At 55.7% G+C, this 23,760-nt stretch overlaps 2 protein-coding genes across 4 annotated transcripts in view; one reads left to right on the forward strand and one right to left on the reverse strand.

Moving 5' to 3' along the window:
* TMEM120A (transmembrane protein 120A) lies at window positions 1–8,988 on the forward strand. Its single transcript, XM_074160930.1, has 12 exons — window positions 1–125; window positions 2,500–2,618; window positions 2,961–3,077; window positions 3,574–3,633; window positions 4,370–4,465; window positions 4,750–4,839; window positions 5,258–5,323; window positions 5,637–5,698; window positions 5,950–6,042; window positions 6,755–6,819; window positions 7,466–7,534; window positions 7,623–8,988. Exons 1-12 carry the CDS (start codon window positions 60–62, stop codon window positions 7,734–7,736), a joined length of 1,017 nt encoding a protein of 338 aa, XP_074017031.1. The 5' UTR covers window positions 1–59; the 3' UTR covers window positions 7,737–8,988.
* Window positions 8,849–23,760, reverse strand: part of POR (cytochrome p450 oxidoreductase) — a 24,184-nt gene continuing 9,272 nt past the window's right edge. Inside the window, exons 2-16 of one of the 3 annotated variants that reach the window (XM_074160928.1) lie at window positions 20,600–20,613; window positions 20,413–20,450; window positions 19,426–19,554; window positions 18,654–18,803; window positions 17,638–17,762; window positions 16,632–16,721; window positions 15,572–15,670; window positions 14,783–14,899; window positions 13,842–13,960; window positions 12,131–12,312; window positions 11,818–11,967; window positions 10,999–11,266; window positions 10,418–10,563; window positions 10,092–10,177; window positions 8,849–9,869 (exon numbers count right to left, since the gene is read on the reverse strand). In XM_074160928.1, the coding sequence (XP_074017029.1) occupies window positions 9,725–9,869; window positions 10,092–10,177; window positions 10,418–10,563; window positions 10,999–11,266; window positions 11,818–11,967; window positions 12,131–12,312; window positions 13,842–13,960; window positions 14,783–14,899; window positions 15,572–15,670; window positions 16,632–16,721; window positions 17,638–17,762; window positions 18,654–18,803; window positions 19,426–19,554; window positions 20,413–20,450; window positions 20,600–20,613 (1,858 nt within the window). In that variant the 3' untranslated portion in view covers window positions 8,849–9,724. Of the gene's footprint in view, window positions 9,870–10,091; window positions 10,178–10,417; window positions 10,564–10,998; window positions 11,267–11,817; window positions 11,968–12,130; window positions 12,313–13,841; window positions 13,961–14,782; window positions 14,900–15,571; window positions 15,671–16,631; window positions 16,722–17,637; window positions 17,763–18,653; window positions 18,804–19,425; window positions 19,555–20,412; window positions 20,462–20,599; window positions 20,614–23,760 lie in introns of all 3 variants that reach the window. The other 2 variants (XM_074160927.1, XM_074160929.1) reach the window with 2 other exon arrangements.

Below are 23,760 nucleotides of genomic sequence, written 5' to 3' on the forward strand. Positions count from 1 at the left end.
GGAGGCGGCGGCCGCCCATCGCCGCGGGCCGGGGCCGCTCGCCCGCCGCCATCGCCGCCATGGCCTCGGTCGCCGAGTGCCTGCGGGAGTGGGAGGAGCTGCAGGACGGCTACCAGGGCATCCAGGTACAGCCGCCGGGACACAACGGCTACCGGCCGCCCTCTCCCCCCCGGGAGACCCCGGCCCGGGCTCGGGGAGCTCAGCCGCCGGTCGGGGCGGAGCGCGGAGGGACGGGTCCGCGGCTGCATCAGGGCTCGCCTCACCCCCGGATCGTTAACGCTTGGACGAGGGGGCGCAGAGCCGGGGTACCCCGGGGTTACTGTCGCCGGGTGCCCCGGCAGCATCTCGAACGGGTACCGGGGGCAGCCGGGGTCTCCCTGCTCGGATCCCGGTCGCTTTTCCCGGTGTGTCCCTGCCCCAAGCCCTCGGTCGCGACTCATCAAGAAGCCCTTGTGCTTCTGGGAAAAGGGTTTTGGAGCAGGGCGAGGATATGCCGGGCCACCACCAAGGAGCTGCTTAAAGCCTCGCTTGGACGTGGGGGTTTGGCGAGAGCAGGGGCTTTCCAGGGCTGGTCAGTGTAATTATCCAGCCTGAGATGGACGTGGCGTGGAGAGGCGAGATCTCCGGGTTCTTCAAGGCTAGGAGCGGCGCTGCCTGGCATGGCACGGCCAGGAATGAGGCATGCAGTTGCCGTTTCACACTCCTTATCGCTCCTCTCAGCCCGGCTCCAGCAAGCCCAAAGCCAGCCTGGCTGGAGAGGTGGCCCACGGAGAGGAGGCAGCCAGGAATCGGGCCACATTACAGCCGGGCACCTTGTCCCAACGCTTCCCTCAACCCCGGGCACCCTCCCTCTGGTGCTACCAGGGCTTGCCGGGTCCTCTGTGCCAGGAAAGGTGACCAGTATCGGAGATGTTTCCACCTGCTTTGTGTAATCCCCAGGGTGTTCACTGCCGGGGGAAGGAGTGGGCAGGATTCAGCTCAGCCTGGGGTCAGCCAAGGAAAAGGTTGGCTCACCATCTTCTGCTGCGGTTCAGATCAATCAGCTGCATCTGCACCAGTTCCCTTTTCCCCCTCCTTCCCCCCCGGGAGTGGGGCGAAGCGGATGTTGTTGTGGTCACGCCACAGCTGTGCCCAGATCTGGGGCAAGGGAGGCTTTGAGAAACCTCCTCTTGCTCCATAGGGGTTGCGTGGATGTCCTGGGTTGTGCGCTTTGAACCCTGCGTGCAGCCACGCAGTGCTGGCCCTTTCCTTCAGAAACCTTCTCCTGGAGTGGCTCCTCATCCGGGCTGTGTCCGAGTGTGGTGCTCGGAGCAGCGGGACCCAGGCTGGCACCGCTAAAGGGGCTGTCGCAAAAGCCACTTGCTCTCAGTTAACTCCAGAGCAGGAGAAGGAGGTGACTCCAGATGGGATCAGAAAAGCCTGATGGTCGAGCAGGGAGTGTCCTGGGGGGGGAGATCGGGGCCATAAATCACTGCGAGGGGAGCCGGGGCTGTCTGGGATCATTGCCACCCTTGTCACCAGAGGGAGAACAAGTTGTTTCCCTCCTCTGTGTCTTGGTTTCACCTTTCTCCTTTGGGAACAGCTTTGCGATCTGCTGATAAAGTGCTCGATAAGAGCTATGGAGGCTAAAATGTGTGTGCGTCAAGGTCTAGTCCAAGGGTTGTTGCGAGCAATGTTTAATTCCCTGGTGGAGGTGGTGTTCAGGCTGCCTGTGGTCTAGGTGAGGCTGTTTTCCAGCTGACCTGGACAAGAAGGAGCATTGATCCAGCGCGCTCTCTCCTTTCCTTTCTAAATATAGCGGAAGAATGGCATCTAGCCTTACCCAGGTGCGGTTGGGTTACTGCCACACGAGGAGCCGGGCAGTTGGCTGCAGCCCTGCTGCGAGTCCGTCCCCTTTGTCCAGTTCATTGACGGGCTCCTTCCAGCGCCCTGGGGGTTGCTCAGGATGGAGCCCCAAAGCCATGAGTCGGTGTTGCACCAGCCTCCAGGCAGAGTGAGCCGCTCGTCCCGTCCCAGCAGTCAAAGCCACCGCTTCTGGGTGGCTGTGGCCCTCGGTTGAAGCCCTAACCTCAGCAGTGTTTTCTCCCCCCAAGTCTTTCCTATCCCCCATGAGCAGTCAATGGTTTCCCAACCACGGGAGCACCCCCGGAGCGAGACCGTGTTGCCAGCTGGGCTTTCACAGCCCACAGCTGGAGGGGGGCTGGACACAAGCCCTGTGCGAGGGCAGGACCAGGCTGTGCCGTGGGGATGTGCCTGCACCTGTAGGTAACTTCCTTGGGACTGGGGATGGATGTCCCCAGCAGCTGCTTCTGCCTCCAGGGAAGCAGGGATGGCTGCAGGCTGTCCCCAGACATACCTGACCTTCTGCAGCCACCTCTTGTCTTGCCCAGCCTACTGTGCAGGGGAAGTTAGAGACAATTTTTAACCAAGGCATCAACAGATGTCCCCATAAGGACAGGGATGGCTGGGCTGTAATGCATGCTGGTCTCTCCTTCCCAGGATAATCACAAGCTGTACAAGCAGAAACTTGAGGAGCTAACCAAGCTCCAGGACGGGATCTCCAGCTCCATCGCACGGCAGAAGAAGCGGCTGAAGGAGCTGTCATTGTCCCTCAAACAGTGAGTAGTGTGTCCTGTGACAGGGTGGGACAGGAGGGGAGAGCAGCAAGGACCGGGCTATTGAACTGCCCCACTGTCCCGCACAAAGCTCTCTCCATCCTTCCTTGAGGAGCAGACCCATCTGGCCTCTCCTCGTTCCCATTCCTGCTTCCTTTTCTTGGGCAACATCCCAGCCTGACACAGAGGAGCTCACCCTGCAGATGGAGTTGTGGCCTTGCCTCCAGTCCATCTTCCCTGTCCTTGGGGTGTCCTTGTCTGAGACAGTCCTGTACCGAGTGCCAGCACGTGCCGTTTGTGTTATGGGGGCTATCCTGATGCCAGCACCTGTGTTTCCTCCCCCAGATGCAAAACCCATGTGAATCCCGAACAGAAGGAGTCCATCCAAGAGACCCAGAACCTGATAAAAGAGAGGCAGAATGTTTTCTTTGAGATGGAGGCCTATCTGCCAAAGAAGAACGGGTAAGAGGCGCCTCGTCTCTGGGTGAAACACCAGGTCCTCCCTCCGGCTGTAACGCTGCAAGGCACAAACCTGCTGTCACCCTGCTCCCGGTGGTGTCACAGCTGTGCTGCTCCCCAGAGGACGCCGGGGCAGGAGTCAGGCTGAGCCTCTGCAGCGCTGCCCTCGTCCCCTCTCAATCCTCTGCCTGCTCGTGGCCTTCACCTGCCCTTGGAGGGTGACCGTGCGTGGGGGGGAGCCCCAGCGAACACCCCGGTGCCTGCAGGAGGTGGGGGGTGTGCTCGGCTGCCCGTCCCCCTGCCCTTGGGAGGAAATGCCAGAGTGTTTGTGCCAGTCACGCTGCCTGGCAGCTCCGAGTGGAAAACAGCTGGGGACTTGTTCCCAGCCCCACCGCCTCAGCGGTGGCATGAGAGGGGACAGCTCTGCCCTCTCCTCTGTGGCAGCGCTGCCAGCTCCCAGGCAGGCGCCCATCCTAACGCCTCTGCTCTCTCTCCACAGGTTGTACCTGAGTCTGGTGCTCGGGAACGTGAACGTCACGCTGCTCAGCAAGCAGGCCAAGTACGGCCCTCTCGTCACTGCTGCCACGGGCTTTGCCTGGCTTGGGGTCCCCTTGTCACCAGGAAACAATGACGACTCCTCCCGGGCTGAGCTGCCGCGCGTGCAGACACGTGGCTGGCTTGGCCCGCCTGGTGCAGAGTTCCTTCCTAGGCTGTCCCCTGCTTCTCTTCCAGGAATCAGCTGAGTCCTTGACCCCCTCTTACGCTCCTGCCACCAGGCTGGGACAGACCATTAGCTCTGACAAGCTAAATAGGATCCTCCACCAAAGTTGTGTCCAGGTTTCCCTCATATTAGGGACTTCCAGGAGAGACAGACTAATGCAGCCACTGGCCAGCCCCCTCCTCTTCCCTTGGGAAACACCAATGGTTGGATTTGACCTACGAGAGCCCCCCCACACACTGGGACACTAATGCCGGAGGTGCCCAGCCAGGAGCCCACATCCTCCTCCCTCAGTTCCCCAGGCCTCCCCTTGACGAGCTGAGCAGATGCTAACCTGATCAGCTTCCCAGAGCCACCCGCCAGGTTGGCATGGTTGGGGGTGACTTGAAGCTGTGTCACCTGTCTGAAAGCAGCCTGGCATGCTCTCCTCTGAGAAATACCCAGGGGACAAGGTTGTTCTCGAGCATGTCCCACAGGTTCCCAACAAGGCATCACTTTTGTCCAGCCAGATGGGATGGGAGAACTGAGACTTCCAGCAGCCACCTTGCTCCAAGCCTCTCCTTGTCCTTCCCTACAGGTTCGCATACAAAGATGAGTATGAGAAATTCAAGCTCTACCTCACCATCATCTTACTCATCGTGTCCTTCTCTTGTCGGTTCCTCCTCAACTCCAGGTGAGTCTGGCTTGAATGTTGGGCAGAGATCTCCTCCTAGGGCCCCTGTGTCCTCCTCTCCCATCTTGAAAGGTCCAGAGCTGAGGAAGATCCTGACAAAGGATCTGGCCACTGCTCTGGAGGTGGGGTGGCTTTTGGAGCCGTGTTGGATGGTGGAGAAGCAGGTCTCCCTGGCTGCAGGGTGGCTCGGCATCCTGCAGCGATGGCTGTCTCAGTGCATGTGCCCCCAGTGTATGGCTGGTGCGTCTGCTGCTACCTTTACACCCTGCTTTGTTTGACACCAGGGTGACAGATGCCGTCTTTAACTTCCTCCTGGTGTGGTACTACTGCACCCTCACCATCCGGGAGAGCATCTTGATCAACAACGGATCCAAGTGAGTCCCCTGGGCTTGGGGAGGGGGGGCGTGCAGCGAGTTGGTCCTTCTCTGCAAGGCTGGGGAGCTGGGACCCATTGCGTAGCTCCACACTTCCCAAGGGAGCAGCTCCCTCCTACTCAGGGTGTAGCAAACCCTGGTAATGAGCTATATGAGCTGGGCGGGAGGAACTCCCCGTTCGGAGGTGGTGTGGGAAGGTGGAGCAGCGGTTGGAAGAGCCCCAGCACCTGGGTGCTACCTGGACTGGAGGCACTGGGTCCTGCTCCGTGCATGGCTGTTTTGTAACCAGCCTTGCTCCTCGCCTTGCTCTGGGAGCTGGGGGGTGGCTGGCACTGGGCTAGCTCTGCTCGGCTGGTGTGCGTTTGGGTCTTGATTTGTGCTCAAGACCTGATGCACCTTGCCTGTGTCTGCCTTCCAGAATCAAAGGCTGGTGGGTCTTCCATCACTACGTCTCCACCTTCCTCTCAGGTGTCATGCTGACATGGTAAGTCTGCGTGTCCCCCCCAGCCTGCTTGGGCTGTGGCCAGCTCAGATGAAGCTTCTCTGCCCTAGCCCATAGCCATCGTCCTGCTCTGTGGATGTTGGGATCCAACAGTGAACTCCACATGTTCCACAGCAGGCCCAAGCACCCTAAACGAAAGCAGCCGTCAGCACCCGTGTGCAGCAGGCAGGGTCCCTGGGCTGGGATGTCCCCCTGTTTTGGTGGGAGGTGGCCATTGCCCCAGCTGTGGGGCAGGCAGGGCTGGCTGCACCCCATCTCAGCCCCACATCCCCCAGCCAGCATCGTCTCTCCACAGGCCGGATGGGCTCATGTACCAGATGTTCAGGAACCAATTCCTCTCCTTCTCCATGTACCAGAGTAAGTGTTGCCACGTATGCTGGGACAGGGGACTGGAACCGTGACTGGCCTGGGGTTCGATCATGTCTGCAACACATGGAGACGCAGCTGTAGCTGCTCACAGCTCTCACTGGGTTTTTTCTCGGCCTCTTTCCACCACCCTGGCACTGGGGACGGTCTTTGTGCGCAGCATCATCTCGGAGCCAGGCTGATGCTGGGGCTGAGAGCTGATGCCCGGGCACCTGCTGATGGCAGCCACGCTCTCCTTGCAGGCTTTGTCCAGTTCCTCCAGTACTACTATCAGAGTGGGTGCTTGTATCGGCTCCGAGCGCTGGGCGAGAGGCACAACATGGATCTGACTGTGGGTAAGCCAGGATTTTCCCTTTCTGGTTGTCCCAGCCCAGCTGGACCTGCCGCTGCTGCAGGGCCCCTGGCTGCTTGCAGCCTCCCTCCCAGCACCAGACTGGTGCTTGGCTAACTGGGAGCTGTGGTTTCGTTTAAAGGCAACGGTGACAGTTATTTTTGTTTCGAGGTTAGTTTGACTGTGGTTTATCAGTGGCAGAAATGGTAAAAGCTACAAATAAAGCCAAAACTTGAAGAGCAGCATCTTACAGGCTGGATTCCCCTCTCCTGGGGTCACCAGCTGACAGCTGGCTCCCTTGGGACATGAGGTAGCAGCGGATGTGGCTCCTGGCCTCCGAGCTTCCCCCAGGAAGCTGCTTCAGACATGAAACGTCCCTCCAGCACCCCACATACATGTGAGCTGACACCTCCCCATCCCCTGTGACAGGGAGGGCTCAGGCTGAGGGACAGCAGTTACGGGCAAGGGCTGCTCTACCAGAGCAGCTTCCTCCAAGGCCCATGTTAGCCAAGGGCTAGGAATCCCTGCCTGCCCTTGGCACTTCCCTGCGAGTCCAAGTGCCCGCGGCAAGGCTGCGTTAGCGTGGCAGGACCCCCCTCAGCCAGGCACGGAGTGGCCACTAAACCTCCCTGCCCATGACCTCAGGAGCTGGGCCCCGTCCGGTCCCCCCAGGTAGCACGTTCTCAGGTCCCCATGCAAACCTTCCTCCTTTGCAGAGGGCTTCCAGTCCTGGATGTGGAGAGGCCTCACGTTCCTGCTTCCCTTCCTCTTCTTTGGGCATGTGAGTATCCACCAATCCTTGCAGGGACCTTGCTAGAGGCCAGAGCCTCAGGTGGGAGCAGATAGTGCCACAGTCCCAGCTGCACTTGGCAGCCTGGCCATCACCCAGGTCCCTGTAGGCTCTGCAGCTGTACAGGTGGATGCCAGGGACAGGGAAATGCTTTGAACAAGTGCCCAGCCTTTGCTTTTTTCCTCCAAAGCACCCACCACCTCCACGACTTGGCTTGTGAGGCGAGGAGGACCTGGGGTAGTTCTGCGAAGTGCTCAAGTGAGGTGCAAAATACAGCCGAGGGGCTGGCTCCAAGAACCCCTCCAAAACCCTCCTGAGCTTCAGCTCTTGAGCTGCTGGTGCTGAAGGGTCAGATCTTCCTTGGTCAGATCGTTTAGGCCAATGGCCAAAAGCAGGAGGCTGGTCTGAGGCTTCCTCCTGGCTGTTGGGCTCCAGAAGGTGGCAAGAAAGGGGGGAGATATCCCACCTGGGGTCCTCTGGCCCCAATCCTGGATGGGGTTTCACTGGGCGCTGGGGTAGACTGGCCTCACACGAGGTCTGCCTGGGGTTCGTGTCCAGAGGGAGCTGCTGGATAAACATCAGCGTGGGCTCAAGCCTTTGAAAGCAGAAACGCCCCTAAATCTCCTCTCTCCTGCAGTTCTGGCAGCTCTACAACGCTGTCACCCTCTTCCACATGATCCAGCACCCGGAATGCAAGGAGTGGCAGGTAAGGGGGCTCCCAGGCTGCTGCCCTGGGGAGGGGGATGCCCCAGGCAGGCCCCTCCTGCTAACTTGTGCCTCCATGGCTCCCACAGGTCCTCATGTGCGGCCTCCCCTTCCTCATCCTCTTCCTGGGGAACTTCTTCACCACCCTCCGCGTTGTCCACCAGAAGTTGCAGAACAAGAACAAAGACACAAAGCAGAATTGAAGGGGGGCAGTGTGGGGACCAGGACTGTTTCTCCCCACCAGCTCCATCTACCCGTCCCCATCTCCTCAAAGCCGTCCAGACTCTGGTGTCTCACCCCGTTCCTTGGAAGCCTGGGTGTGGGACAGAGCTTGGGGCCTGCTCACCAACAGGCTGTGCGTTTGCTGCGGTGCTGGATCTGAATCACTCACCTGGAGGCAGGAGCACCCTGCAACCCCTCTCCTGGCTGCCTGGGACAGCTGCTCCCCTCCTCTTTGCCCTCAGGACACTTACTGGGATGGTTCTCTTGGGTTGAGACCAGCTCTGCTTGCGGTCCCCACCCCGCTGCAGGCAGGGGAGGCCCGGGGTGCATCACCTCCCTTGGGACAAGGCAGGGTCCAGGGGTGATGGTCAAGACTCTCCTCCATCTCTCCCCAGCCCTGAAGCCAGGGCAGCCCCTGGGGTGTTGAAGGCAGACGTACAAAGGCCCTCGCATCTCATCAGCTGGGAGCAGTGACTCCCCCAGCAGCCCTATTTGCTTTTGGGGACAGCCAGAGGCCATCCACACATGGTAGCTTCCAGGCTGTGTCATACCCCAGTTCCTCCAGCACCTTTGAGCTGCAGGGTGGGAGCACCACGAGCCTGAACCAGGCTTCACGCTGGAGCTGGGCAAACAGCACCCTGGTCTTGCATCTCTGGGGGATGCACATGCAAAAATAAAGGGAAGGTGCAGCCTCAGGTTGCTGGGGTGGTCTCAGAACAGCTTGCGTGCTCTGTGGTTTTGGCTCGTGCAGCAGTGGTCCCCCAACACCACATCAGGGGGAGGGAAATAAAACTATCTCCAGCTCCTCCTGCTGGCCCACAGAGCCCCACGCCATGGGCTGTGGCCAGAGCTTTAGCCAAAGCAGGGCCCAGCAGGTCTTCGGTGACCCTGGAGACCAGGGGAAGAGAAGCCCTATGCTACTACCAGAAACTGTGCTTCAGTCCAGAGCCATCCACCCACCCCACCAGGGCTCAGCCCCCCCAGCTCAGCCTAAACCCAGAGCTGCCGCCTGCTCCCCAGGTTCTCTCCTGGTCAGCAGCCATCGCTCCTCCTGCCTCCCTCTTCCCAAGCAGAGGGAGGGCAGGAAGCAAACGACAGAAACAGTATTTTTATTGCAAGGGCAAATGTATTTAAATAATTTACAGTCATTGGAAAAGCCTGAAAGTTGGTTGTTGTTTTTTTTTTTTTTCCCCATGATTAAATCACAAAGATGTTAAAATAAAAACAGTATTTAAAAAAAAGACCGTACACAGCATGAGGGAGGGACTGGGCACAGGAGAGCTGCCAGCTGCAGGACCCCAGGGAGCAAGCAGGGCCCCTGCGGGCTGAGAGCCCCCCAGACCTGGCTGTGAGCCAGAGCCAAGGTGGGCACCGGGGGAGAGGAGCAGGGGGCCTGCGGGGTCCTGGTGGCGTGGGGCAGCTCTGTGCCCAGAGCCAGCTGCAGCCCCACATCCTAGAGATGGCCCAAACGGGGTGGGAGGGAGGCAAGGACAGATCGCTGCCCCACACCGGGCCCTCACAGGCAGCTGCCGGCTCTTCCACCCCTCTGCTGTCCCCAGGCTGTCTGTCAGGGTAGTCTCCAGCCCCAGGGGATAAGGCAACACCTCGGGGAAGGACCTCAGAGCTCCCCCAGCACCATCTGTCCCTCCTGTGCCACATCAGTTGTGTCCCTGACCTCAAGGCAAACCCTGGTGCCATGAGGTGCTTGCTGGGGTACCAGGGGCACCACGGCTCCTGGACAACAGCCTCAGCTACACCCCCTGCCCCTCTCAACCCTTTCCACCCCCCAGGGTACACAGCCTACCCCAGAGGGCTGCTGTAGCCAAAGGAGTTGGGAGTGACACTGGGGTAGCTGTGGGCTGGGGACGACGCTGTCACCCACAGCAGCAGTGGGCGAGCAGGCACTTTCCATCTCCTGCGGGCCCACGCCTGGGGACCCGTTGTCTCCCCAGCCCCGCCAGCCCTGCTCTTAGCTCCAGACATCCAGAGAGTACCGGCCCTTTGTCATCAGTTTCTTTACATAGTCCACGGCCTGGGGCTGGCTCATGTTCCCAAACTCGGCCACAATCTCATAGAAGGTGTTCTGAACATCCCGGGCCATGTTGCGAGCATCACTGGAAGCAAGAGGACAATGAGTGAGGTGGTAACACAGAGTCTGGTCGCCTCTGAACACCCAAACCCCAGCCCCCATCTACCCAGCCGCACGCCCTCCTCCAGAACAAGGACAGCACAATCCTTCCAGGGCTTGTAACAAGTGGGTAAACTGAGTCATGCTCATTTTCCCAATAATAGGAATGTTTTCCCGAAGCCCCTTCCTTCCCTGCCACTGGGCTTACCCACACACGTAGATATGAGCGTTCCCCTCATTAATCAGCTTCCAGATGTTTTCCTTGTTCTTCTTCAGCAGGTGCTGAACATAAACCTGGCGAGAAACAAGGTAGAGGTGAGCTGAGGGGGGCAGAGCCCCCGCACCACCGAGCTGTGTCACAGGGAGCTTGGCCAGGGAGGGGAAGCCAAGCCCATGCTCGTGGCTCCATGGGACAGCAGAGGAGTGGGCTCAAGGCCCCAAGCTGGGAGTCTCCAGCCCTTGAAGCCTTTTCTTCCCCCACTGCCATGGCTGGGAGTGACGCTGGGCAGCACGAGCAGGGGACTGGGGAGGTACCTTCTCGGCCTGGTCCCTGGAGAAGGCAACATTCAGCTGGGTGAGGACTCCCTCCTGATGGAAGCGGGCCAGCTCCTCACGGTACAGGTAGTCCTCACGCTCACGGCGGCAGCCATAGTAAAGCACCGTATCGCCCACCTCTTTGCCTGCAGAGTCACACAGCACCCATCAGCTGATGGAGTCCCCGCAGCCCCCAACCCTGCCCTCCCCACGTCCTGCCAACCCAGAGCTGTGCAACTGCTTCTGTTTGTAAGAGGAAGCTTGAGACTCTTGATTCCCAGAGGTACCCCTATGCTTTAGAAATGAGTGACTTGACTGTGGTTATTTGGAGATGTGGTGGCAGAGGTCAGAGAAATGGCTCGGTTCTGTTTGTTCCCCCAGATGTCCTCTGTGGCCAAGAGCGGAGGACAAAGCGCCTTCACGCTGGGCAAAACCACTCAGCTGCTCTTCACCCTGCTCTGCTTTTGACTGGACCTGTCAGCGATGTGAGCAGCACAAGCAGCACCTTGGAGACACCAACTGGCCCTGCAGAGCACCGTCCCAAGGAGCTCCGGTCCACAGGGAAGTCTCTGGGCACCCACCTTGCTGCTTCAGCCAGGCTCGCTCCTGAATGAAGCCGATGAAGGGGGCTATGCCAGTCCCCGGCCCGATCATGATGACAGGCGTGCTGGGTTTGAAGGGCAGTCGGAACTGGGACTTCCTGACGTACATGGGCACCAGGGAGTTGCTCCTGTTCTCGTCAGGCACCTTGTTCTTCAGCCAGTTGGTGGCCACCCCTTTGTTCAGGCGTCCCGTCTTGGTCTCGTACTCCACTGTCACAGCACAGATGTGGATGGCGTTGGGGTGAACCTGCAGGGAAGAGATGTCAGCAGTAGGCAGAGAAGGATCCCCAGATGAGGTCCTGGGCAACCCCACAGCTCAGACACGGATGGGAAGAAGTTTAACCCATCGTTAGTGTTGGGACAGCTATTCCTCCCCTGGCAGATCAAGCCTCCAAGCATGCCCCACATGGGGCTTCTGTCTTGCGCCCAACTCGCCACAGGACCACTGAGCTTCCCTCAATATTGCCACCAACTTCAGGGCTTCAGGCACAAAACAGAGTGAATTTTGACCAATCCTTAAAATGTCACCTTGTTTCCAAGCCCTGGGTGAAGAGCAGCAGGGCTGCAGGGAGGGTGGCACAGCTGGCTGCAGCATGGGACCCTCTGCAGACCCAGTGGAAGTTGGGATAAGCCCCTCTTCTCGTGCACAGAGATAACTAAAGCCTCCCCCCTCACTGAAAGTGTCACCAGGGCAAATCCCCCATTGTCCCATCCCCAGCTGAGAGGGGGGACAGTGGCACTGTGGAGCTGCATCCGGGGTCACCCAGCAGCCCCAGTCCCTGCTGGAAGCACGCTCACCTTGGAAGAGGAGGCAATGGAGTAGTAGCGGGCCTGCAGGCGGGGCAGGAGCTCACACAAGTGGTCGATGGGGGGACGCAGCGAGGGCATGTCCTGCAGGATGGCCAAGATGTTCCTCCGGGCCTCCACCACCCAGCTGAGGTAAAGAGCCTGCAGGCAAGGAGGGCAAACGCATGACTACTTCCCCTACACAGCCGGCAAACACCCCCTCAGCTCTCCGCATGGGGTGCCCAACAGTCCTGCATCCCTTTTGGGGGATCCCCCAGCACCCAGTTCAACCCAGCAGCTTTGCTGGGAAGGCCGCAGCTCCCACCTTCCCCTCGGCAGCAGACGATGCCATTTTGCGGAGGCGCTCCTGCTCGCCGGCATCCGTGGCGTATTGGGCCAGCTCGTAGAGGACATTGGTGCGGGGCGGGTTGGTGATGTCCAGGTAGTACGTCAGGGCTGTACGGTAGGACGTGGGGCAGGGGAAGGGATGTTTCTTATTGGATTCCTCTGGTGGAGAGAAGAGAGACAAAAAAAAAAAAAAATAGTTAAAAATCAGTGACCGCATACTGTTATGTTAGACTTCATGCCAGCAGCTACACGCAGCGTATGAGAGCCGAGGACAGAGCAGGGGATCTGGCTTCAGGGAGGAGAGAGCAGCCCTAGGGCTAAATCAGTGTTGGCCAAAGCCTCGATCCCGCACTGAAGCAGCTCCCTCTCCAGGCAGCTACGCCTCCCAGTAGCCTGTTTTGTGTTTCCCAGATGCTGCCCGACAGTCTATCGTCAAAAAAACCCAAAGCCTGTGCTCCCCAGTGGGGTGCTCTGCCCCAAGATATCCACGCACCCAGCAAACTCCCGGCCCAACTCCTGTTCTGCGCAGCTATTTGGCCTTACACGCTTACATCTCCTCCAGATCTAGCCTCAAAAGCGTCCTTAGTCTCCTTCAGCCACGGACACTTGTGCTCACAAGCCCCCTTGGGAAAGGTAAGCGCCAGCAGTTGAGGCTGGAGCCACTCAGCTTAGCAGACTAGGAGCCCCATTAAGGGACCGGAATGACAGCATGAGGCCAGACAGCCTGGGACACAGCACAGCAAGCCGCAGGCTCCAGCGCTGCATTGAAGCCACTTGGCTCTCTGGAAACCAGGAGCCAGCTCGTGGGCTTCCGGGCCAGCACCTTCCGATGCCTCGGGTCAGGCTGCACTGCTTCAGGAGCAAGACGGGCAGCAGCTGCCATCTCCCTCCTCCCAGAGCCCAGCTCCGTTGGGAACGCTGCCCAAGAAAAGCTCTTTGTACCAGCACAAGTGCTCCCTCCTGGCAGCTCAGTCCCCACGCCTAAGCCTCCTCCAAGGACTGAATAACAGCATCTCAGACACGAAGGCACCCGCTGAGCTCCGGGGCGGCTGTGGCCCATCAGGATGCTCTAATGGGCTGATGCTCTCTGTAATTAGGAGCGTGCCGTTACATAATTCATTGTCGAACGGGCACACCACATACGCTTCACAACTGACCCACTTCAGCCGGCTCTCGGCAAGCGGGCTCTGTGCCACTGCTGCTAAAATGGCACTGCATTTGGAGAGGCCACGGGACACCTCTGCCCAAAAGTGCCCTACGGGACCTGAAGGTGACTTCCCTCCTCTGGTGGGAAGGGTAGAGGCCACAGCTGACGAACTGCTGATGATCAGGGGCGATCCATGGTTTTTCCAGCAGCTAAAGGGGGCCTACAGTAGAGATGGGGAGGGACTCTTGATCAGGGAGTGGAGCGATAGGACAAGGGGTAATGGTTTTAAACTGAAAGAGGGGAGATTTAGATTAGATATTAGGAAGAAATTCTTTACTGTGAGGGTGGTGAAGCACTGGAACAGGTTGCCCAGAGAAGCTGCGGCTGCCCCATCCCTGGAGGGGTTCAAGGCCAGGCTGGATGGGGCTTTGAGCAACCTGGTCTAGTGGGAGGTGTCCCTGCCCAGGGCAGGGGGGTTGGAACTCAGTGATCTTTAAGGTCTCTTCCAACCCAAACCATTCTATGATTCTATGACACTCACCATCCAAATTGTTCAGGGACATGATTGTGTCCAGATCTGTGCCCAGGATCTCACCAATCTGATTCACCAGAGAGGAGTCGTTGGCTGGGTACACCGCCACATGGTCCCCAGACTCATACCTGGCATGAGAGCAAGAGGAGAGCAGATGAAACACCAGCACTGTTTCTCATTCACCTTGAGCCTGAGCTGCTCAGCCACAAGACAAGCGGGCTGGTGGAAGGGGCAGCAGGACAACACTGACATCTGAGCTGCTACACAGCCCCTGCACAACCAGGGACCCTCAAGAGGCGGCAGTCATAGCAGAAAGGACCATTGTGGAACAATGGTTTTAAGAACCAGGTTTTTCACAAGGGACCTCCACAACAACAGCAGTTTTGCCCAAGACTTCAATGAGGCCAGACTTCCAGCAAGGACAGGCCAACTCCCCGATAGGCAAGGAGCGAAGCGGCTCAAAACCTCTGCAGTATTTTCTTATGTTAAGCCACCTGGATTCATAGCTTTCTCACAAGCACACACAGAGGAATTTAAGCCAGCAAGAGGGTTTTTAACAACAGGGCTTTATTTCCCTTATGCTTGTACACTAAGCCAGGCAAACACCTAGGCACGAGCCATCGCCAGCTCTCCCCTCTCTCATAGCTCAACTGTCCTCTTATTTTTTGAATGACTCTAGAGAATTCTTGCAGCTGGGACTGCTCAGGGCATACACGGCCAGCTCTGGAGGGGCACAGGGCAGCCAGGTGGCACAGTGAAAGAGCTGGGAGAAGGTCCTGACATGGGGTACCTGATATGTGGTACAGAAGCCCAGAGGGGCAGCATTAAGTAATTATGAGAATAAGGTCCCCTTCTGAAGTGCTGGATGAGGCCAGCACACATCCTTGTTTTCTGCTCCTGATGCAGAATGCTCCTACAAAATAGAGGACCACTCTCCCATGGGGAACTACCTGATTTTGGAATTTGAGATATCCAGCTCCAGGTGCATAAGGTGTCGCTCTCCGCCCTCGTTCAGTTTGCGGTTCTCCGTAACCTGGGCCAGGAAGGGGTTCTTGGCATCAAACGGTCTGGAAGGAAAGACAAGGACCTTTTGGGTTACTCTCCTGCAGGCTCATGCTGCTGCTTCTATCCAGACATGTTCCCTCTGCAGGCAGAGCAAGCTCCCATGATTGGAGCCCAGGGATGTCCTGGTTCACGTTTCAAAGCACACCACAGCACAAACCAAACTATGATCCTGCTGCTGCCCACACTGGCACAGGAAACAGATAATTTTCCTTCTAAGCACAGCCCAGCAGTTAAGAGCTGCTGTCTCATTAAGAACATGTGATGCAAAAATGGATCAGAAGGACTCAAAGAAATCCCATCTCAAAGAAATATTTCAGGCTGGAATTAATTTATACAGCTCATCTTCCCACAGCAATACTGCAAACCACCACCACTCATTAGCTACCCTGGGCGAGGAAAGGCTCTGAGTGACCTCAAAACAGATGCTGCAAAGTCACCAGCCAAAGAGCACGTGTGAACACTGCCACCTTCTCAAATACTGATGATTCATTAACTGGGGAATCCCTGCATGTCCCAGTAGAGATCTGAGCCCATTTTTCCTGGGCAGAAACCTGCCACATGGCTGCACTGCAGAAATGACACTGCCTGCGTAGCAGGTGTTGTTACAAACACAAAGGATCCATCAGCTGAAGCCTGGCCCACGTACACCCTGCCCAGGGTGGTTTGGCACTTACGGCTTCTGGTTCTCATAGCTCTTGAGACGACCCATCTCACCAGTGTAGACTTTGTTCATGTTCACATCTGTGTGCACCACCAGCTCATACTGACGGATGCTAGAGGAGGAAGGGGGAGAGAAAAGAGAAAAAAAGTCAAAGGTCAGAAGGTCAGAAGGTACAGTTGGAACCATCATCTGCGTTGCTGGATTTATGGCATTTCAAAACCAAATGCAACTTCCACCCCCCTCGAGAGATCAGGGAGCAGGCAGAGCGTGCAGAAAGCCCAAACCAAGATGAAACATAAGCTCCACAGGGAGCATCACAACCCAGGAAAGCCATCCATAGAGGAACCAAACCCATCTCATCACCCATCCAGAACAGAAATCCAGAGCTGGGTTCAGATTCACACCGGGACAGGCTCAGTCCGAACAGCCCCACTCATTGTTCTACTCCACATAATATCATCTAGGTTGGAAAAGACCCTTGGGATCATCGAGTCCAACCATCTACCCTACTCTACAAAGTTCTTCCCTACACCATATCCCCCAACACCACAGCTAAGCGACTCAAACTCATCCAAGGATGGTGACTCAACCACCTCCCTGGGCAGCCTATTCCAGTGTCTGATCACTCTTTCTGTAAAGAATTTCTTCCTAATGTCCAGTCTAAACCTACCCTGTTGCAGCTTGAATCCATTCCCTCTTGTTCTATCACTATTTGCTTGTGAGAAGAGACCAGCACCAACCTCTCTACAATGTCCTTTCAAGTAGTTATAGAGAGTGATGAGGTGACCCCTCAGTCTCCTCTTCCTCAAACTGAACAGTCCCAACTCCCTCAATCACTCTTCCTATGATTTATTCTCCAGGCCCCTCACCAGCTTTCTTGCCCCCCTCTGTACCCGCTCCAGCACCTCAGTACCTTTCTTGTACTGAGGTGCCCAAAATGCATGCACCCTCTCAAGTCTGGAAAGGGAGGAAGCACAGAGCAAAGGGGACGGCAGCTCAGGGCTGACAGCCCAGCCACCAGTCAAAGGTGGCCAAGTTCTCTGGCACCCAAAAGAACCAACTCCCATACCCACCTGGACTCTTCTCCTGTAGCCTCCACCCCAAAGTGCTCACACACCGCTGGCCAGAACTGCTCTCTCCAGGTGATGAAGTCTTCTTCCAGGCTAGCCAGGGCAAAAGAAAGATTCAATAACTTGCCTTAGAGGGAGCAAAGGGCATTCCCAGAGGAGGCATCCAAGATCCTTATAGACTTCCTCCCTTCATGATGGGAAAAGGCATTTGCCTTTAGACCCAGGCAGTTTTGGTATCTCCACATGCCCACAGATCAGAAGAACATCTTCAAATCACTATGTGGGTGGGAAGGAACTTATACCAGCCACCCCTCCCTTCACCAGGTCTGCCAAGGAAGGCTTTGCTTTTCAGGCTCGGTCTTTAGGCAACTCAGCTTCCCCCTGGCCACTCCTGGCATTAGGTCACCTTCCCAAAATGCAGATTCCACCATGGCAATGATTATTTTTCTGGGCTCAGAGCATCCCACACACAGCACATCCCTCTCATCAGATCTTGCAGCCCTTAAAGGCAAAGTCACAGGTTGATGTAATTTCCCAGGTTAAGCCACTACCAGCAGGGTGCTCAGGTGAGCACAGAGAGGTCAAAAAAAAAAAAAAAAAAAATCATTGTCCAAACTGGAAAATTGCTGCCTTTCACCATAAAACAAAAGTTCACAAAAAGACAGAGTTTGTCTCCTCCACAGGGATGAGTGAGCCTATCCAGATAGGCTGGGCTCGCAGTGGAGCTGCAGCAGGACAAAGGCAGAAGCTGCAAAGCCTCCCCAAGCGTACAACTATGGTCATTTAAAGATGATATGGGATTTCACCAGGCACAGGATACCCTAGGATGTCCTAAGTGTACAGGGATCTACTTGTGGGAGAGAGAACAGACACACAGAGACATGTCAGCTCTCACAACTAGCCCTGTAGAGTTTACTTTTGTCTTAGTGGTAGAACCAACTCCCTGCCAAGGTCCCGTCCATGATGCTTTTAGCCAGCTCTCACCAGCCTCTCAAGCCACGCTACTCACTTGCCATCGTCATCTCCTAGCCCAAGTTCAAAGATGCGTTGCGCTCCAAGCTCCTCCAGTCTCTTGTCCACATACTTTCCCATGGCATTGAAGTGCTCGTACGTCTTGTTCCCCAGCCCAAAGACCTGGAAGGGAACGCTGATTAAGCATGGAGAAGCAGAGGCTGGATTTTCCCCATTCAACCAGCATCCTCTGGCAGTAGCACCCACCAAAGGATGCTGAAGAAAAAGCATGGAAAATAGACAGCAAGACCCTCCCCCAGCTCCCCATCAGCTATTTGTGGACCTCCTGAGTAAGAACCTACCACCGGAGCGTGGCCAGTAGCCACCACCACCTCCCTGCAGCCAGGCCTCAGGCATGTCCAGAGGACGCACGTACAAGAGCTGCCTGCGCCATCTCCTCAAGGGACCAGTAAGAGCTTGGACCGCCTAGAGACTAATTGCTGTCCCCTGCCTCCCACAAACCGCTCAGCAAATGTTTGCTCACTGCTTTATACAGAGCAGCTTAACATCTCCAGCAGTGGATTTTCTCCTCATTTGCAATTATTATGCTGCCTAAGGAATTTGGCCGGGGTTTAGGTGAGGCGGTTGTATCTCAGCCAATTATTCAGTTCAACACAGGAAAAGAGCTATATGCTCCGCCAAGTGATTTAATTTGCGGGAGAAGATCTGGCCCAGGGCTGCTCAATTAGCTTCTGAACAGCATCATCAGCCTGTAACTCATTTACAGGCCTTGTATTCAATGCCTGCTGGGCTGTTTGTGGCAAGACATTACCAGTGAACCCTTGTGATTTAGGAAGTGGAGAGAGTACTCCGACATCTTCATTTAAAGCTCCCAGATATATGTTTGCAAGCGTCCAGGAAGCTTGGAGAGGAAGACAATAGAGACCGCATCCAACACAGGCGTACAAGGCACAGACGTCATGGTGTGCCTTTACCCAAGCCACGTGCAGGCACAGGGGAGGCCTTTTGATTTTCCTGCCCAAATTCAACACAAACTGGAACCGAGCCACTTACTGCAAACCGGAGACCCGACAAGTCAGCGTCCGCCTCCTGCAGCCAGTCGTAGAAGTCTTGGGCATTGTCCGTGGGATCCCCCTCGCCGTAAGTGGCCATGCAGAACACAGCTAAGGACTTGTCGATCTCAGAGAGGCGACTCAGGTCCGACTACAACCAAAGGAAAGAACAAGCCCTCAAGAATCCCACAACGTGGTTATTGGGCAAGTCTGTTCCTACAGTACAGCTACTTCTGGCGTGCAGAGCAGCACCACATAATGTCAAACAGCTAATTACAAAAAGGGTTGGAAAAGGTGAAACCCAGCCAAAATAGCAGGGTAAAAAAAGCTAACCACTCTCACTGGATTGCAAGTCAATACTTCTATCCCACCAGAAAGGCAATGGGATTTTCTACACAAGGCTTTAAGGGCCCAGGATTGTTGTTCACCCTGGAGAGCAACACAATGTCAATGCCTCTGTGCAGGACTGCAGCACTCTGGGTTTAACGCTAACTACACAAGGAGTACAAAGCAAGTTTCATGCTGCCACTGATGACTCTCGATCCCAAACACTCCAGGCCACCTTCCTCTTTCAGTTGCGTAGCAGTGTTCACCCCAAATCCATAGACTGGCAAGGACAAAGTCCACCTCTGCACCTCTCAGGGCAATCCCATTTCCTCTTCTCCCCTAAATCACACTACTAAAAGGACAACTGTCCCTTGGCTAGGTCCTTCCTGGTTTTTTAGGGGACACAAAGGATGTTACCTATCTGAGACTGTTCACAGCTAAATTACCAAGTCATACTCCTCTGGATCCGCAGCCATGCCCCGGAGGCCATAGCGATGAGCGTCTTTGGAGAGGCGATTGGCAAACTCCTCTGCTGTACCCGTCTGGGAACCATAGAAAACCACTATGTTTCGCCCCTGGTGAGAAAAAGAAAACCCTGTTAAACGGCAATTACTCATCTGGCAAACACACGGAGAAAACACATCTTGTCAGAGACAAAAAAAACGCCCAAGAACAGGAGCACTGGACTGCAACCTAAAGGCAACTCGGAGCCCGCACTCATACGGGACTCCACGCCGGGTTTGCGACAGAAAACTCAAGGCTAAGCTGTTACTAAGAACACGACTTGTCAATCTCAGAGAGGTGACTCAGGTCAGACTAAAACCCAAAGCAAAGAATAAACCATCAAGATTTATTCTCAGCCCCCAGGGACTGACTCCTGGAAACAGGGAACTCCCTGGAAGAGAAAACAAGACTTGCCTAAGCCTTGGTAAAGTGCCTAAGCACCGGAGCTCCTGCTCTGCTGCAAGCCAGATACTTTGAAGTAAAACGGAAAATATATCCAGCCCTTTCGTCTTCCTCTGCTTCCTCTTGCGTCCAGTCCAGCAGAGTCAAAAGCTGCTAGTTCTGTGTACAACAATTCCCATTCCAGAGCGAGACAGTTTGGGAACCAACCACGCAGATAAACCGCTGCCAGCCAATGACTTTAAAGTCTCTGCCATTTCCCTCCTGACTTTGATCTCATTTTACACTTATTTTTTTGCACCAAATTTTCACTTTAATTTTTCCTCTGAGAGCAACTCTCGGGCATAGACTGAAAGAGCTATTCCTGCCTGCCCACACAGCCTTCCTCTGGATGCTCTTCACAGCAGACCTGTGTCTATATCCAAACCAGTCCCCCCTGCTGGGAGCCGGACAGTCTCCAGAGGAAACCAGGAAGGACACGAGCTCCCCCACCTTCCCAGCACCCCATGTAGCCAGAGCAATCAGCTTACCGTCTTCTTCATCTTCTCAATGAAGCTGCTGTCTCTCACTGGAGCTGCTCTGAAAGACAGGAGGAACCTCCTTTCAGATGAGCATGTTCATTATTTAAGGTCAGGAATAAGCAACTGAGGAAAAAGAGGCCCCCAAACCACCCCAGATCTCAGAAGGTCACCCAAAGTGGTGCAAGTCCCCATCAACCACTTTTATTTACCCTGTCCCAGGGATGCCCATGGCTCAGCTGCAGGGCCTCTCCTCTGCACACAGCCATGGACCAGAGACTCTCAGAGCACAGGGGAAGAGCTGTCCCCCTGCTTTTCCTCCATTGGTAAATCCCCCCCTAGGCAAAGCCCAGGCACTCAGCCCTAGGCGTCAGGAAACCTTTATCAACTTCTCTGAGAGGTTTCATAGCCCAGTAAGTTACAAGGATCTCGTAGAGCTAAGATAAAAGAGTAGGTCTCCAGATAAATCTCAGGGGCCAAGCCACGGTGGGAGAGAAGGAAACAAAGAGCTCCCTGCTTCCCCATACCGCAGGGGACAGGCAGGGAATCAGTCCTGAGCCATGCCCCCCAGGGTGGATTCCCCAAGCCTGAAGTCAGACAGGGCTAAAAACCAGCTGTTCCAACCTCAAAACAACATGCCAGACGTGAGTCCCAGAGCTGAGAGCCCCACAGAGCAGACAGATGCAGCTGATCAGACCCACAGAGCCTCCAGCAAGACAATCGCTGCCTGCCAAGGTCCCGCAGGGCTCATTCCCATGCTCTTTCCATCTCTGGCACAGAGGGAGTTTGAATTATCACAGGGAGGTGGCTTTGTCTCAAAAGAGGGACAAATCACAGCAGCACCAGAAATGTTGCGGCGGAGATTCACACCACTATGGCTACCCTATTCGGTGGGGAGCCAGAAGACCTTTGCCATCCTAAGCGCACCCATGGGTTTTCAGTGTCACAAGGTGAAAGCAACCCAGCCCCGGGGACCCCAGGAGTCCCACAAGCAGAGGTGGCTCTAGCCACAGTCAGATTAGGCGCTGGGGTCCCTGCAGGGCAGGAGGACAAGTGCCAGGAGCTCACTCGCTGTCTTCCCCGCTGGAGCTTCAGTAGCGGGGAGGAGGAACGTGGGACCCGTTCCCGTTTCTCTTTCACAATGGAAGAATGCGAGGCTGGGTCTCTTGTGGGAAGAGAGAAGCCTCCAGGCAAAAAAAAAAAATGGTTTTGGCTCCGGCCCATGTGAGAATGTGCAGAGCTCGCTAACAGTTTCCTAAACTCTGCAGCCCAGAGGGAGGGATCTCTGCGGATGTGCAGAGACATTTGCTGAGAGCGCACACACACAGACAGAGCGGGAGGGTGGGGGACGTTCAGGAAAGCACTTTCTCAAGCACCCTCTTCTACCCAAAGGTATCAAGGAGCTCCATAAGCAGGTCTGACAGCTCCAAGCACCAACATGGTCTCATACAGAGCACACAGAAGATGAGCAAACCCTACCCAAAAGCTAACCAAGGCTGCCATGATCCCAGGGGAGTGCTGTTCCACACCCCAAACTTTGCTCTCCCAGCAGTTAACCATCTCCCCATGTTGTCATTTGCTCCCTGTTGTGAACAGGGATATCACAAGCACCTTCGAGAGTGCCCCAAAACTCTGCCCATGCCACTGCCGGGACAGGGACTCAGGAGAGCTGCGTCCCCAGCCCGCTCAGACTCAGCTCTCTGAGTCTCTTAGCTTTGGGCTCCCTGGTGAACCTCTTCGGTTTACTGCCCTCTGCAAATAAGGTCCAATTAAAATAGCTGTTGGGTCAACTGCTAAACAAAACGCTTTTAAAGAAGGGGAAAAACAAAGTTTTAGATCCTTTCAGCAAGCTCCCTTTGGAAGAGAAAAGGGTACAGCACATGGAGCTCGTCCATTTTCAAAGGAGGCAATGCTGCACTGGAGCGCTGTGGTGAAGAACAGTCTGTGGCTCAGGCACAGAAGAAATAACGAGTCTGGCTTTTGAAAAAAGGCTACACAAGTCCCTGAGATTGCTTCATCAGGGTGGCTCGAAAAATCTGAGCTGCAAAAAAGCACAAACGCTGAAGACAGGCACGACACTCATTTTCACCACTCAGCCAGGAAAACTTAGAAGAAAAAGCATGTTTTCAGCAACAACTGCTCTTACAGCTTAGATAGCTCAGGGTAGCAACTAAGAGAGTTAGAAGTGACGGGTGGAGGAAAAGGGATTAACTCCATTATCGGAGCAAGTCTTTAGCTTGTACAGATTGCCCACCCTTGGTGAGAGCCCACGGCACAAGCAACTCCCAGGGCTCTCTGTCACTTCGATTTCAGAAGGGGAAAAAAGGAAGGGGGAGGAAGTTACCAACAGCTCAGCAACGATATCAAAGTCTCCGTCTCAGCCGAACCCCTCTCCTTCAGAAAGCTCCTGTGCCTGTGGCTTTCCTCCCAAAAGCACTCGTACATCCAGAAGTGAGAACGCAGTCTGGACGTGGCACAGAAACCCAGCGCCGACAGCAGGGTCTCCTCTGGAGCAGCCCGTCTCCGAGCACAGCCTCTCCTCTTCCCTCTCCTCCTGCCTGAGCAGGGAGAGGCACCCCATTCTGCCCAGATTTGGGGCATCAGGAGCAACACTCCGTGTCAGAGCCATCCCATCGGGCAGATTAACTCACCTTTCCACAGCCGCCTCTTCTTGCGGAGCCGAGTAGACGCAGCCCATGGTTGGGGCAGGGAAGAAGCAGACAAAGAGTCGCAGGGCAGCCGTGTCTGTCTGCAAGGGGAGGTGTGGGGGGAGGACGGACGGATCTAACTTAGCTCTGGAGCAACACGCACGCAGGCCTTTCCATTCTGCTCCTCCTGGGCATTAAAGCCAAGCGTCAGCCTTTTGTTAAGGAGAAGAGAGCCAGCACAAAAGGTCCCGGCACGGGTCATAGCCGGAATGGTCCTGTCCGCTCAGATCCTGGTGGCAGGGCTTTGGAAGTTACCAAGTGGATCCGCGCAGTCCTGAGAAACTGCAACATCTGGCAGCAGTGGCAGAAAGGAATTAGGAGTGGAGAATGAAACCTCCCAGGATCCTCCGCAGCACACGTCCCTCTCCCATCCGCGTGGAGCAGGGGGACGGGACACAAAACCCTCCCCCAGTCTTGTTACCTTGGAAACTGTTTATATCACAGCTGCTTTTATATATATTCTTTTTTTTAAAAAAAGAAAAAAAAAAAAGTCGATGCTGTAGCTGAATGAAACTATTCCAGACACTGCGTGAGCAGCGCTACGGGTAACTATGGCAGTGCCATTACGAAGGCAGCTCAAAGGAGTTTGTTCTCTTCAGGATCCTATTAAATTAAATTAGAGATGGTCTCCCTCTCTCTAACACACACGCAG

This window comes from Numenius arquata, chromosome 18, assembly GCF_964106895.1.
Source record: "Numenius arquata chromosome 18, bNumArq3.hap1.1, whole genome shotgun sequence".
In the NCBI taxonomy this organism is placed as follows: Eukaryota; Metazoa; Chordata; class Aves; order Charadriiformes; family Scolopacidae; genus Numenius; species Numenius arquata.